Here is a 16,584-nt window from a genome sequence, read left to right on the forward strand (position 1 = left end):
CAGATAATGTACTTTTTTTGTGACTGCGTAATGGATGAGACAAATATCCCTATGACACTTAAGAACAAGTAAAGAGTCTGTTTGATAGAAAGCAACTGGTTAGAGCCGCTAAAAGTAGACTAGGAATGCAGTCGGGAAGAAACATCTACTTCCTTGAAAATGCTAATACAATCTATCAAGTACTTTAAGAAAGGAGAAGCGTTATTAGTAACAAGAGTGACCCAAAGTTTTGAGACAAAATGAGGTTTGGCACCAAGAAGAAACAGCCATTAGAAAATTAAGAGAAAAAAAGTTACATGTTGTTGGTTACGACGGCATCATTTATGAATTTATTTTCTAACTGTCTCCACAACCACGACATTATCCATATTGGACAGCATGACTGCTCACAAGCTTCACACTTATATTTTACGTCAGAAGTATGGCACGCGCATTCTACTGCAAGCCATAAGGGAGACGAGACAGAGATAGAAACAGGATATGCTGGTTTGACCAAGGAGCTGGAACAGGCCTTTGGCCTAATCTTTCAGAAGGAAGAAGAAGAAGGTGAATTGGAAAATACCTACTCATTCATTGATTTCGCTCGATTTTGTTGCGTGCCGTAGATAAGAATAGAGCTCTAGAATCGATAACGGTTATGAATATAATATTATTTTAAAATATTTTTTCTATTTTTACATTTTTTAAGAAGTATACTTACTTTTAAGTATGTATACACGATTATAATTCTAAAATTAATAGTTTCAAAAAATAACATTATCTTTACTCTGCAAATATACAGTATACACATTTCGGAGGGAGAAAATCCATTATTTATTTCAATTCACCTAAAATTTACCGTGTAATTTCAAAAATAAAAATAAAAAAATCCTGCATCACTTATTAATTTCGTTTCTAAATATGTTTATTTGGACAGTTCAAACGTACTCATTTACAAGATTTTTTTTTACTGCATTTTCATTAATAATTACTGGTAAGCAATTATTTTATAACATCACGCAAAATATCTTTCCATTATTTAGAATTTTTTATCGTAAATATGATTTTTTATAAATGTATATTGTGTGGCATATTTAGCCGATGAAAGATAATTATCAAATGTTTCAATATATAAATAATAAAATACTTTTATTTTCATTGGCAGTACTTCACTTCATGCTGCATTATTCATTTTATTATTTTTCCAATATACATCCGCTTAATTACAGTTATTATTGTACCAAATAAAATACCGAAAGCCTCAGTCTTACATAGCAAACTATGTCATCACGTGATCTCCAGTAATAACATCAATAGAGACCATCCAAGGAGGGCAAATACTCTTAACGATCTCTGATCTGTTCTTTCCCTGATACATCCTTAATCACATGGCTTGCATGGAATCTGTGGTTGATGTGAAAACACAGGTGCAGGTTTATTTGCGAAAATAACCAAATCTCGTGCCGTGGTGTTCCTTCTGATTACCGTTATCATCACAGAGACATTTCTTTAGTCACTTTTTTTCGTGATTTTTTTCTTTCCTTTGGATCGATTCTTTTTTGAGATGCTATATAAGACTCTTTTAAAAGAATCTCTTACACGAAGAATAGCCATTTGTATTTTAGAATAGTTTTTCAGTCATATGTATTTCGTAGTAAAACGATCATTCTAAATGGATGTCTTGTTTTTTCCAACATGTTTCGCTGCTTTATTTTTAAACTTTTACTTATGGAACATTTTAAATTCATTAGTTTTTGTCTAATGGTTTAATGGTTTAATACATAGTTAGCATTTTAGTGCAAAGGATTAACCAGTCTTTAAAGTATTGAAATATTACCCAGAACTTTAAAGTCGTTTCTTTCTTTTTTAGAAATGTGACGTAAAAAAATATTTTTACCAATTTGTCATTGACAAAAAGTTTGCAACCCTTTTAAAAAAAGGGGGGGGGGGAAACAAGATTTATTCATTCTTTGAAGTGTGTTTAATTTGCGTTTAGAATGTATCGCACTCCTTATATCTTAGATAATATCTTCTTTTTTTTTTACTTTTCAATTGGAGAATTACATCACAAGGAAGTAAGCATGGAATATACAGAGTCCAGCAAAGAACTCCCTGGTTTCAAAATTAAATATCTCGAAAACAAAGGACGATATTGGAATAAAATAAACGGTATGTTTATTGTGAAACCCATAAAAATCATATAGAGGAACTTGTAAAATATTTTTAAAAAGTTCGAACAGGTGGCCCTGCACGTTGTAATTGCAATAAAAGTCTCCGTGAATAGTGCTGCGAAGAGGTTGGACGATAATTTCTAGCGTATTATGTAAGCATATCTGAGAGACTAAACTGCTGCTGAAACAACAAACCTCTTCACAGCACTATTTAAGGAGACTTCTATTGCAATTATATAGTGCAGCGGCACTTGTTGGCAGTTTTTTAAAACTAATTTCCGTATTCCGGTATATGATTTTTATGGGTTTCACAATAAACATACAGTTTATTTTGTTCCATTATCATCCTTTGTTTTCGAGATATTTAATTTTGAAACCATAGAGTCCTTTGATGGACATCCTGTATATAATGAAAATTATCTGATCATATTAATCAACTCTATTAAATGCAGAAAACCTGACATTCATTATTAACTGATACATTTTCAATAAGTGTAGTAAATATAGTTCGTACACATAAAATAAATCTGTATGTTAAATGATAATACATCCGTTAAAGAAACAATCCGCGGAATTTGCGAGTCGGAATTTGTGCTTCAATAAAGTCTAGAACGTGCCCAGTTATTCGCCCCTATGCTTCATCTATAGCTGCTTCAATACCACGCTATGCCTTTATGATATGATTCAAGGCAGATAGTTGGCTACAAGTAAAGGACCAGCTAAATCAAGGAGTATAAAGCCGAGTAGTTTCAAACTGAGCGGAACCGAGAAGGTGGTAGCTATTGTTCTAATATCTAGTAAACTTCAAACTACGCAGCCAAGTAATTTAACGATGACTTGCATATTAACTGAATGTAACTAAATAAACTTAATACAGCTTCATGGCCCTGTGTGAGTTGTATCAATGCATTAACATGAAAGTACTAAATTATGAAAATAAATTTGGAGTATAGTTATTGTTAAAATAATTTTGAAGTATTAACTTGAAGAAATGAATAAGGTTTCGGACACAAATTAAGTGCATGCGAATACTGTCTGATCACGGATTGTATGGAAAGACAAACATCCGTTTTACAGCCAGAAATGGACGAATCTATTATTTTTTAGTGATGCCAGTTTTTGCAGAAGCAGAGTCTCATTCAAATGAGAGGAATACCAGCATTAAATTTTTACTTTTCCCCCTCATTCAGATAGATTCATCTTATCTGGTTGTTTGAAAATTCCATACAATCCGTGGTTGGACAGTACAATACATATCTACGTATAGAGCGTGTAACTTTTAGTCTGAAAGACCCCTATCTCTATTATCGTGTGTCCTATACGTATACATCCACAAACAAGAAAATTCAAATTGAAATGCATAGTTAGAATATGGAAAGTTTGAAGGGAAACGAGCTGACGTGTGCATCACACGACTTCCTTTTACTCCAATTTAATGTATTTTCCTCATTACTGGCAATTTTACTGTGATTCAATAGTTTACTCTCTAAATATCACCAACAATGGCCAAATTGAAACCGATTTTAAAAAAAAATCGCCAAACTTGTCGTCAAGTTGGCGACAAAACTTGGTGACCAAAAGAGTGACGATATATCGCCAAGAGTCCGCCAAATTATAACATCACTTGAGTTTACATCGAAATTAACAACGATTTCCCCCCAAAAAGGGGCAAAAGACACTTTTACAAACACTCGAATGCGACCAAAAGAGGAGGTGCAAAACTAGACCCCACTAGGAGTCTACGTACCATATTCAACCTTTCTAGGACTTACCGTTCTTGAGTTATGCGACATACATACGCAAAACCGCACATACATACGTACATACAGACGTCACGAGAAAATTCGGTGTAATTAACACGGGAATCGTCATTATGGATATTTCGCTTGTCTATACGTTTTTAGGCACTTATCCACGTGTGGTGGACTCAAAAAAAAAAAAAAACTCAATATTCATTCGGGGGTGAGTAAAAAAGAAATTAAGGTCGATTTTTGAGTGAAAATTTTTTCGCGAATACTTCCTTTGTTGTAAAATGAAGTAAAAAAGAGCGGAAGAAATAAGAAATATTACTTTTTATATGAAGCCCCCCACTTTCCAAGGCAACCATATTGCATTTAGGGAAATACTCTTATTGAAAAATAACACCAAAAAAAATCTTTCACAAAGATCACTTTTTTAATCTTTGCGATGAAAAAGGGGAAACAATGTACAGCAGAAAATTTTAAAAACTAGCTAAATATATGTACTGCTAAATTATTTTGATTGCATCAAAAACGATAGAATTCAAAACAATTTTCTTGCGTAAAGAAGAAAAGCCATTTCGAAATTTTAGAATTTTTAAATAAACTACACTTAATAATTCAACCTGTTTTTTTAAAGTTAAGTTTACAGAGAAAATAACTACACGTTTTTACCCAAACTATTTTCTTCTTTTAACGACAAAAACTGAGAGGATATTCTCTGCGTGTTTTTCTGAGCATGATTTATTTATTGTTAGTGCCCTTGGATTTAAGCAAAAAATTTACTTTATCCAACAAATGGTAAACTTAAACATTTCTGAACTGTTTAACAAAAAAAAAAAAAAAAAAAAAAAAAAACGAACCATACATCTTTTTTGAAAGATACATACGACCAAAGTTCTTGCTGATTAGTTTGAAGTAAATCCTCTTGTTTTATAAGGCTTCATGTAGGATTAAAATTTCGCTGTAAAAGTTTATTTTAAGTTCTTTTGAACTGACTAAAACTATCAGAAACCTGTTATCTTCAAAATTGAAGAAAGCGATTGTACTTCTAATTAGTTATTATCATTATTTTTTAGTTAGATTATCTCATCGAAAGTTGTAGACGTGACGATAAAAACACTCATGTCATAAGTCTACTGATTTTCATTTTAATTCATTAATTTATTTATTTTTATTATTTGAATTAATTAATTTATTATTCGTTATTGTTTCTTTATCACGTATGTTTTACAGTACAAATTTTATCGTACAGTTACGTACAGTATAGTACAGTGTAGTATAGCACAATTTATCAATTTTGTATCGTGGTATTAATATGAGTTTACCGGGTCTTTTCTATTAATTTGTTTCACAGGAAACAAAAACTCCGTCGAGAACTAAACAATCATTCTTTTCTATGTACCAATATTTATCATTAAACGTCTGATAAAAAGCATTCTCAAATGGCTTAGGATAAATATGCTTTTTTTTCAGGTAGTATACACCTTTTGAACATTTTAAACATGAGCTTTATATGCATTAAATTTGTTAATTTAACAATTGCTTAAAATATTCAAGTGTATCAGCGTAGTGGAAACAAACTGAAGAATTGAATTATAAAAAACTATTTCATCTAGTAAACCTTTCGATTTGAAATTACTAAAACTAAATCAGTTAATAAATGTAGAAATGAATTGAATTTTTTTTTTTTTTTTTTTTTTTTTTGCGAAAGCAGTTAATCTTTTATCCTAGCCTATGGGAAAATGTCTTTGATTGTTGCTAAAAAAAGAATCAAAAAATAAAAGTAAGTGTGGAAAACTTATTAAATTCTATTCATAAAGAAAATTATTTTTAGCTTTGTCTTTTGGGTAAAAATAAAGTTATTTTAATTTTATGTCCCTGTTTTTGCCGTTGCCAAACATAAAGGCATAATATTGAAACGTTGAAATGAAAAAAAAAAAAATCCTCATTAATCATCATTTAGGTTGTATTCACTTCACTTTGCTTAATTATAATAATCTCTTATTTACATCAATGTTAAGTTTACAGGGAGTAAATGTTATGTTCTTTTATTAACTTCTCCTTCTAGTTAGGGAATTAAAAAAAAAAGAAATACCAAATCACATTCAAACTTTCTATATTCTTGATTCGTTAGCACAAATTAAAATGTATGAGATCCAAAACTAATCAAAAACCAATTTGAATCGCAGGCTTTGAATATGGGAATGAACAGACCCAAAGAAAATAGTTCACAAACATAGCATTATCTTTTTATTCTAAATCATACATCAGATTACGAAATGAATAAATAACTTTGTTGAACCCGGAAACATGTTAATTAATGAATAGTTTCATTTAATCCTTGAGACCCGAAACACGTAAGCGCAAAATGTGGTTAATATGTGCTTTATCAAGATTGCGTTTACTAAATGTTATATATATTAGACTATTTCTCAAAAGTTAATAGGGCACATGGACGAGAAAATATGCATATATTTTCTTTTCCTAAAACTTGTACTTTTTATCTATTATTTTCGAACTACACGTTTTTTCCCCCTTGCAATATTTTTGCAATAGCCAATGAGTTTTTTTCTCCTTCACGTTTATGAGAAAGTTTGCTAAACTAGATAATACTTAACAAACTACCGTCAAGCCTCGATTTCACGTCAATCTTGGGTATGTCTACAAATTCTTAATAACCGGGAGCATCGTTTTGAGTAGCATAATTGAAAATACCTTAATAAATTAACATATTCAACAAATTAAATAATGTGATTAAATAATTTGATGTTATTAACTATATTCAACTAACGAATAATGAATTGTTATCGGACAAGGTTTTGTTTTTTGTTCTAAAATAATTTTCAAAAGGAGTTAAACTTTCGAACACCAATTTAAACAGCCGTACTTTCTGAAAAAATGATTTTTAACTGAAAAAAAAGGGTTTCATATTGTTATTAGCCAGAAAGAAACCTAATTGACGAACTCTTCACCTTAATGGACTATATTCGAATTAGATTCTTATAGTTAATTCTAGTCTTTAAAGAACGCTTTCAAATTATCTTCTATACTTAAAGGTTGTTATGTCAATCCAATCAAGGCATCAGTGATGTTCTAGTTTTCTCATCGGAGAAGCTTGCAATAAAGGTGTACAGTTGAAGGAATTTTTGTTTTTTTCTCTTCTATTTCTACTTTCTTAGTCCATTTTTTTTAAACCACCTGCTTTTTTTCCTCAACCCTCATGTCAAAGGCTGAAATCTGTCGCTTTTAGAACCTGTGTGCTTGCCTTATCATTCTTCTGGAAGAGTGCTAGGGCTATAATAATACAAGTTTCTTATCGCTCTTCAGAAAATCATACTACAAACATTTCCAGTCATTTTCATTATTTTACTGAAAATATTTCAATTGTAAAAGAAAATTCAATCTTAACTGAGCAACTGTAAGTGTGTTGGTAAACGGAGTTTCATAGTAAGACACTGCCTTAAAATCCGAGAACAATTAACATTGAGATTATATGGCATAAGTTCGGGTAGTTGAAAAAGTGACGTGAAAACCGTAGTGTCACTAAAACATGCTGTCGCGATAACGAGGTTGGACTGTATTTGAATCTATAACTGTTATCTTTGAATAAATATCTAATTTCATTTTTGTTCCTTTTTTACAGGAGTTGACAGCAATCCAGAGCATTTACTAACAAGAACAGAAAGAAGTTTTGGTGGCTCTAAAGTAGAACCACCTTCTCGTCCGAACTCTTACTGGGACGATCCCCACTATCGTCCCTATTTTGATAATAGCACCGAGAGAAATGTGACAGCACAACTCGGAAAAACTGCATATCTGCACTGTAGAATTCGACAACTTGGCGATAGAACAGTTGGAGCGGTGAGTTGTTTTTTCTTATTAAAGCATAATAATATTTGAAACAACACATGTATTTAAAATAATACTTCTGCAATATATTTCAGCTTCTAATGATAGTTTATTTGATAAATCTTAAACGTTGTACATTTGTCTGTGTCTTATTTCTTAAAGGGTGTATCAGGCTTTGCATGTTTTTAAAAAATATTAAATATAATTTATATAGGGTTTGTTAATAGGTATTTATTGGGGATCATCAGGCTTTGCACGTTTTTTTTATTGTTTTTTTTATTTATTTATCTTTTTTAATATTAATTAAATTTTATAAAGTGATTGCGCTAATAGGTCTTTTACGAGCTGGCATTTGGAAAGGCTTGGTACATCAGCCAAGTGGCTCGTGTTCCGTAAGCTAAGAACGGGTACCAACATTTTACAATCTTAAGTTTAAAAGAATTTTAAAAAATGAAAAAAAAATAGCAGAGTTGAATTAATTGACAGTGAAACAAAAAGACCAGTCGATGCATTTCATTAAATATAAAAAATATATTTCAGACAAAGTGTTAAACTACAGTAATAAAGGAAGAATAAGAAAAATTAATGTCATGTGGGACATAAGTAATTTTTGAAAATCATTGTTGTACAATATGATGGTTTAAATACCTCCACATATTGCCGGCCCTTGAAATACTCTTTTTAATAACGTAAAGCTATTACCTCATTAGATTACTTTTAAGACCAGCTAGTGGTTTAAGGGAAAGTATTGTATGGAAGTATCGAAGATGGGGGGAGAAAACGACGAGAGACCAGAGGAAAAAACACTTTCCTTGACATGAAACAACATTGACAAATTAAATGATAATAATTAAAAAAATATTATGACAATTGTGTATACAAAAATGCAAGGCATACCCTTGTACAAATGAATGAGAGGATAAATGTTAGTAATGGCACAGCGACCACCTGCACATGACATGGTGCATGTTATGTGTGCTTCTTGTTGGGATACTCTTCAATGTTAAACAAATGTGTATCCTGCGAGTGTTAACATGAATTTAAGCCCTAGACTGAAACCACTTACAAAATCTTACACAACCTGAAATTTCCTCAAAATGTAAAGTAACCATAGATGCAGTTAATAAATTACATTGCGCATCGAAACAGAATCTCTCAAAATGCTTTTAATACTCTTCCTTCGAATTTTTATGTAAAATACCCGCCCTTCCCCGAATTGAACCGTTAACATTAGTTTGGGGGACAACAGAGAACTGAAGTTTAAATGCATAAACATTTGTTGTAGGAAAAAGGCCCATGGAGTATTTCTCTTCAATATTAAATAAAACCCATCAACAAGAAGTTCCGTCTAGAACTATACGAGCCTACTTTCCCGTATACCCATACTACTTTCTAGTACCTGATCAATATTCTCAAAAAAAAAATTTAAATCGCAAATTGTTTCAAACATATTTTTGCTAATTTCTAGGAATAAAGTATTCCTCACACATCTAAAAAAATTAGATGCGTAAAAAAAAAGATAATAATAATAAAAAGCAGCGCCTTTTAAACGAAGCAGCTAATACACTTACTTTTTTCCCTTAAAAAAATCTTTAACAGCTTTCAAAACGAAAAAAATAATAAATAAAATTAATAAACTTATTAAAATAAATACATCATATCAAAAAAAAATCGTTTCTTTTTCCCGTGTTTCCAAAAATAATTTTTTAAATGAATTAATGCACTTACCAAAATAAATAAAAACAATAAAATGTCAACTTAAAGAAATACTTTTCATTGTCAAAGAAAAAAAAAATCGTCTGCGCATAAAGTTATGTAGAAACATAAATGACTTCGAGTTTATTCGCCGAAAACTGAATACCTAAATTAAAACTTTAGCGTGAAAATAAAAAACAAATCATATCAAGAATAATTATTTCACAGTGAAAACCATAGCTGCGGAGTCGGAGTCGGAGTCAATCTCATTTTGGGATAAAGTAGTCGGAGACAAACATTCAAGAATGGGAGTCAGTCATTTGTCCTCCGTGTATAAATTTTTGCCAAAGCTACGAAGTCAGAGTCGAAGTCGGGGAGTCGGAGTCCGATTAATTGTCGGGCACAGGAGTGGGAGTCAGGTGCCTCTAAATTCTCGGAGTCGGAGTCTGGAGTTTGGCGTCAAGAGCTATTTCCAACAAAATTTGTTTGAAATAAATCCGCCTTTAAGTATGGAATCTACATTGACTTTCAGTTTCCCCGTAGACGCTAATGTTAAGTTTTTTTTTGAACTGTTCAAAATTGAACAAAATATAGTTCAAATCAAAAAGTGAAATATGGAAATGAGGTGTCCCCGCCGAGATCTTTCGAACAAAAAAAAGTTTGTTCGAATCGGACTATTCATTCAAAAGTTATTAGGGGGGGGGGAAGACAGACCGACAGACAAACCGACAGACATTTTCCCCCATCTCAATACTCTCCTCTCCAATTTTTAATTTTTCGATGATTATTTAATTATTTTATTTATTTGTGTTTTTTTTTTCAAGACATTTTTAAGATGCATTAAGCCTTCTTTCATGCTTTTTTCTTCTTTTTTCTGACTTTTACTGGGAAAGTAGGCTAAAAACGAGCTTATCTTTTGAAGTTGTTTTTCAAATTTTCGCTTTTATTTAGATGTAAAACTAGACTATTGCTATCACTCCCATGATTCAGAAATCTTAAAAATAATTAATGCTACAAACAAAAAGTTCAAAATGAAATTAAATATGTCTATAATATAGCAATAATGCGTATCTATAATTCTGGAGATGTACCACTGCCATAGCTTATCACTTCTTGATATAATGAATGGGCCTTCGTTCCGTGTGCTTTAATTTTTATTTTACCTTAGTTTTAACTCCGATTTACTCACTAAATTATTGATAAACCAACTTTTAGCAGCCATTTTAGTTTTCAAAATTTGCTTTTACTAATTCTTTATTAAGAAAAATGACAAAGGTATTTTTCCTGTATTAAATTTAAAAGTATGAAAGATTAATTTATTATAATGTTCAATTTATCCCATTTTCCCTGCTTTATAATTGCTATAGCTCCATCATTAGCAAAATAAATGAAATCTCAACACTTTAATAAAACAATTTGCACGTATTCTTCGAGGATCCTAATGTAATGGCTGCAGAAAATGCGTCACCGCATAGCCTCTAATTGTACTCAAGAGAATTGTAACAGTCGGCAAGAACGCGAGACCGACAGAGGACAAACGCGAACGGGGAGCAATTTAGTCTGAGGATAAAGACTAAGACTAACGTCATGGCCTTCATCAGACATTTTAGCGACATCATGATTGTGATTGGTTAAATTCTGCTAATTGACAGATTTCATCGCAAATACTTGTCAAGAGATTAAAAGGATTATAAAGGATTTAGATGCTCTCAGGTATACATAAGAAGTTTGAACGAGCTATGCTTTACTGATAATATTAAGTCCTACAAATTAATGAAGTAATTCTTTCTTTTTGTTATGCATAAATATATAAAGTTGAGAAATCGTAATACATGGTTTTAACTTCAGAGCAATTAGCTGACGACATTTCTCAACCATATAATATGCAGGTGTGAGACTTTCTGACTGGCTAATGTCTCTATTTGTCCTTCTGTGTTCTTGTCAATGGAAATTATTAAGACAAATGTGAAAGACTGTGATAAAAAAACTGCTTTTAAGCAGCTTTTATTGAATTTTCAGAAGCCATTTTATGCTAATACCTGAGGTGAGAAAGATCGACTTACTTTATTTGTGTTATTCTTACTTTATTCTTACTTAATTTTGTTGAAATATCTATAACTGCACCACTATTGGGGAAAACAGACTCAAACCGGAAATTAAACAGTTATGGCAAAAAAAAAAAAAAAATGTTACGGATTCTAAATAATTGTCCAAAATGCAGTGAAATGACCCTTTAGCAGTACTCTAACTCATGGTATTGTCTTTAATATACATCCGGGAGCCTTTTGAGATTACAGATTACTAGCCTCTTGAGGAAAAAGCAGAAGATATCAAATATTTTTGATACTGAAATGTACAAGCATTATTGAATCTTTATCAAAACGAAAACATTCTAATAAGATAATAAGTGGTAAGGTAGCTAATGTTTCCTTTTTGCCTAAAATATATTCTATGAATAATAATTCAAAGCAACAATATTTTAAATTATATGAAACCAATAAAAATGACCCTTCTTAATGAATTTGCCAAGATTTTTTTTTCATTGTAGAGTTTTCATGCAAGGAACGGTTTTAACGTTTCCATGTAATACTTATTTCATATTTAATTTTACAAGAAATCTGCCTTTAAGAATTTAAAATGTTTTTAAAAAATAAATTTTACATAAATTTTGCCGTTTTGATTAGGCAATTTATGAACACTTTTTGAATCCTTGTCAAAGTTTCAGAGAAACAATTTTGAAGATATTTTTTCGATACGCTGTGTGTTGATACATTCGAATTAAAATTGAATTTATTTCTAAGCACCCTGTATGTATCAGACAGAGTGAAAAAAATATATATACATACCTTAGAAGTAAGAGCACAGTCGAAAGCAGAAAGTCGGCATACACCAACGTCGTCTCAATGAGTTTTCCAATAAAAAAAAGTCTTTAGAGTTTACTTAATCTGTAAATGTCTATGTAAACGATGTGTCTTAGTTTATTTTAATTGCTTCCAAAATATGAAAATTTAAAACATATATAGTTGCATTGTTTATCTTCACCTTTCTGTTCCATTTATTATGATCTTTCTTTCATTGATGTTATTATCATTATCCATATTTTTTATTTTACCATAAAATAACTTAATGAGTATGCTTTACATTTTTTTTAACAAAACCAATGTAGGCTTGCGTTGTTTTGGAAAACAACATTTTTCTTTCAAATATTATTAGCTTACTTTAAAAACTTTAATATGGATTAAAATTTCAAAAGATTTCTAACATTAAAAGAGAATTGCCAACTATTTAGTTTTACGCTAAAATAAAAAATATAGCAACATCGAGAAAAACCGCGCATGTACGTATAGCTTTAATTAATGACACGATTTTAAAAAGGGAAATAAAATAGTAGAATAATAGTTATGTCAAACATAAGGGTCCTAAAATTAGTATTTTAAGTAATGAATAACATATTGTTGGTTTTTATGGCGGAAGTTCGTGTATTCAGCAAGTAAAATACTCATAAAATAAGCTCTTAACAGCGACATAAATGACAACGGAGTAAGTATAAAATATATCTTAGTGTTACCTTGGAGACCATTTAAAACCGTTGTTCTTTTATTACGTTTTATGAGTCTCTTCTCAGAAATAAGGTATTAATGTCGGTTGAATGGTTTTTATAACATTGACAAGTAAGAGCCGCAAATATGTTGGAGAACATCTTTTGGATGAATAATTGGGGTTGTAAAAATTACTTCATTTGGGCAAAAAGTGAAAATACATTTCAATATTTATGACGTTTTCCCTTTGCCGTAAAAATTATTGTCTGAGAAACAAAAAAAAATTACAAATGAAAATAAAGGTAATTTTACTGAATAATGATACTTCAAAAAAATAAATAAATATTTAAGGAACGAATCAATTTTTTTGAGCGTAAAAAATATATGAATCAATTATCCAACGTGTTCATGCACAACAAATGCAAATTGCTGCAGACACTCGTTTCGGTGCTACAAGAAGCACCATTTTCAAAGCGGTTGAATGAAAAGTCATCTAAAGAAAGATCACACCTAATTGCTTATTAAGCACGTAATTGCTTTGTTCTCGAAGTTTTAACCCCTTTTTTTCCAGATGCGCTCAATAAATGTTTTATAAAAGTGCGAAGGATTATTTAATTTTTCTCTTCATAATAAAACTTGTGTAAAGTGTCCGAAATTTTCCTCCGTGTTAAAAAGTCTGTCTTTGGCCGTATAAACTGATAAATAACACTGGGGAACAGCAATTTCGTTGTCTTAAATCTGTGACTTATTTTCAACTAACTTTTGGCGTCTGAATTCAACAAAAGTCGCAGTTTTTGTCTATCACGTCAACTTTTCAAACTACAGAATACCCTCAAAAGTCATACAAGTTAAGTAAAATGCAGTAAAAACTTATGAAATGCACTGTTTACAATGAATAATTTTATTCATACAAAGGCTATTATAGTATCGCAAGTAAAATTGTGTATTTATACAGATTAAGTTTAAAAATTTCGCTTATAACTTTTTCTGGAGTGTTTAATCTGTGGACTGGTGCTCCAGCAACAGTCAGCTATCATAAACGCATCCAATCTACCTTGATATCGTGTCTCCATGGACCTTCAAATCTTGATAGAATTGCTCACCCTGTTCATCACTGACTGTACCAAGATTTTTCAGGAAGTTTGCAAGATATAAGCTATGTAAAAAATGCAATTTGATGCTCATGTGGGAACCAAGCATTCGGAAGCTCTCCACAAGTTGTTGGACAATTTCTGCTTAATAAAAGGCTCGCATAGTTCCACGAAGACTTTTAATAATGTTTTTGAACGCCAATCAAACATTTTTTTTTGGAGTTTCTAACACTGTTCCAATGAAAGTTTCATCTTTAATCAGCTCCCGAATCTGTGGACCATCAAAAACACCGGCCTATATCTTTTCAAATGACAGGCTAGGAAATACGGAAATGAGACACTTAGAAGAACGTAAATTTGAACGTAAATTTGAAGAACGTAGAAGTGGAAATGAGACACTTAGAATGTAATAGTGCTTCCTATAATCCATGCATGCGCAGATCTGCGTATCCGCAGACGCAGCAGAGTGGCACTGTCTAAAAGGGCCCAACGACCCAAGAAATTGACAAAAAAGTTGGGGAAAAAAACAATCGGTACTGAGATTTATCGTTGCAAATATACACTGCTGGCCTCTGGAGAGGGGCCCTACAGATTTTGTTGCAGGGCGGCTCAAAATTTATAGATCCGGGCCTCGATCCATGCTCAATTCTGCGGAGAGTACTCACATTCTCATAAGTTGTAAAGAAAAAACTTGACGTAGCAGAAGAAAACTAAATGCAGCTTTGGAATCAGCTTGCCTAATTAACTATATAACAGCCCAAAAACCAAACTCAACAGAAATTATATTACAAATTGTTTCCTAGTGTAATGTTTTAATAAATAATAACTAAGTCATAAGCTTTTGTATTTAATATGTAATAGCTGAATGGCTAATTTAATTAAACAACTAATTTTACAATGTATCAACAAAATCATATGAAAAATAAAAATAATTCGTCTAAAAATTTTAGAAACCCCTAATTTTCATTTGAAATGAAACATTTTTTTAAATATTTTCAACCAGTGTCAAGATTGAAAATAAGACTTATAAAGTGATTATGCCCTTACGCTTGAGTGTTACTTTTTGTAAGCGTACATTACATTTATTTTTAAAAATACACTACCACGATCTCGTTCAACAATACCAATTGAAATAAATGAAATTATTTCGGTAAAATAAAATCGAATCATACATTTAGATTGTTTAGTTAAAAATATGTAGTTCCTTCCCTGAAACATCAGCTCTAACATACTGTCTTGTTGTCAAAAATCCGATCTAGTCCAATAACATAACCGGCACCTCATCGAGATTAACCCTGTCAGTATTAAAGGTCCGTATAACAAGAGCACAACTTAATTACTTCATATTTATGGACGCAGACTTGTCAAGGACACCCCTTCTGCAACAGTCAATTCCAGAATCTTTCTCCTGGTTAATGCATACATGACTCGTTTTCACCTTGCTAGGGGGCTGCGGCGGAGAGAAAGGTGCATACAACTTTAATTAGAAACGTTCGTAAATTTTGTCCAAGTTCCAGCTCTCGCCTCCCTTGTTTGTTGGTGGCGCGAACGACTTTCCCCCGCAATCAAACATGTTTCAGTCCGAGGTGTGAAGGGTGTTTGCGAGTGGAGTGGAGTTGAAGATGAATATAATTAAAGAGGAGAGGCCGTCCTGTCTCGTGTACAAAATTAACGCTGTTCAGGCGATTAATGAAAAACCTGTGGACAATTTCGAGCCGTATATAATTCAGTTAGTATACTTACCGAGTTGGCGATATTGGCTGTAATTGAATTTTAAGTTTCGAGGTAGTTTCCGAGAGGTTTTCGGAAAAATGTAACTTTGAGAGCTCGTCATAGAAAATATTTGCAGAAAGGATAAAATTTTTAGGGTTGAAGTTAATACTTTTGCGAAATTCGTTTGAAAATAGGTTAACTTATATTATTTTAATGTGGCCTTCTCATGCTTTGCGTATATGTATACACAATTTATAAAAATATTTAAATTTAAACAATTAGTTATCACATGTTGATGATGCTTTTCTGCAAGCGTCGAGCTATTTTTGTGACGCAAACATTTTTTACACAATATGAGTTATTAGTCGAGGAATGCGGGGCAAAGTGAAATAGTTAAAAAAAACTTACCTTTTTTGCAAATACCCAAATTGCAAATTTATTTAGAAAATTACCTTTCATAAACAAAGAGCAACACCTGCAAAAAACTAATTTGTCCTTATTTTTAGCAGTATTTTTTTTAATGAAATTGGAAAAATTTATTATTTTTTTACTAAGTAAACAAAAAAATATTTCCTACTTGATTGCTAAAAAAATTTCATCCATTGAATTAATAAATACGAAAATAAATAAATAAATGAATTAGCAACGAAACAATAAAATAATTAATACATTAAGTAGCTAATTAATATATGAGGCAAAAACCGGAAGAATAAATGATACTGAATGAACTAATGAAAGATTACGTCTGTTATTTAATAAATGAATGAAAAAGCAAACGATATCAATTATTTCACAATCTTTCGTG

The 16,584-nt window shown here is 31.3% G+C and overlaps 1 protein-coding gene across 1 annotated transcript in view; it reads left to right on the forward strand.

Annotated features, from left to right (window-relative positions):
• Window positions 1–296: 296 nt before the first annotated feature.
• The window catches only part of LOC129216353 (uncharacterized), a 63,708-nt gene continuing 47,420 nt past the window's right edge, over window positions 297–16,584 (forward strand). Inside the window, exons 1-2 of the mRNA XM_054850567.1 lie at window positions 297–546; window positions 7,536–7,753. Coding sequence (XP_054706542.1) covers window positions 297–546; window positions 7,536–7,753 — 468 coding nt within the window. The remainder of the gene's footprint in view (window positions 547–7,535; window positions 7,754–16,584) is intronic.

Source organism: Uloborus diversus, chromosome 2 (assembly GCF_026930045.1).
Source record: "Uloborus diversus isolate 005 chromosome 2, Udiv.v.3.1, whole genome shotgun sequence".
NCBI classification, from domain to species: domain Eukaryota; kingdom Metazoa; phylum Arthropoda; class Arachnida; order Araneae; family Uloboridae; genus Uloborus; species Uloborus diversus.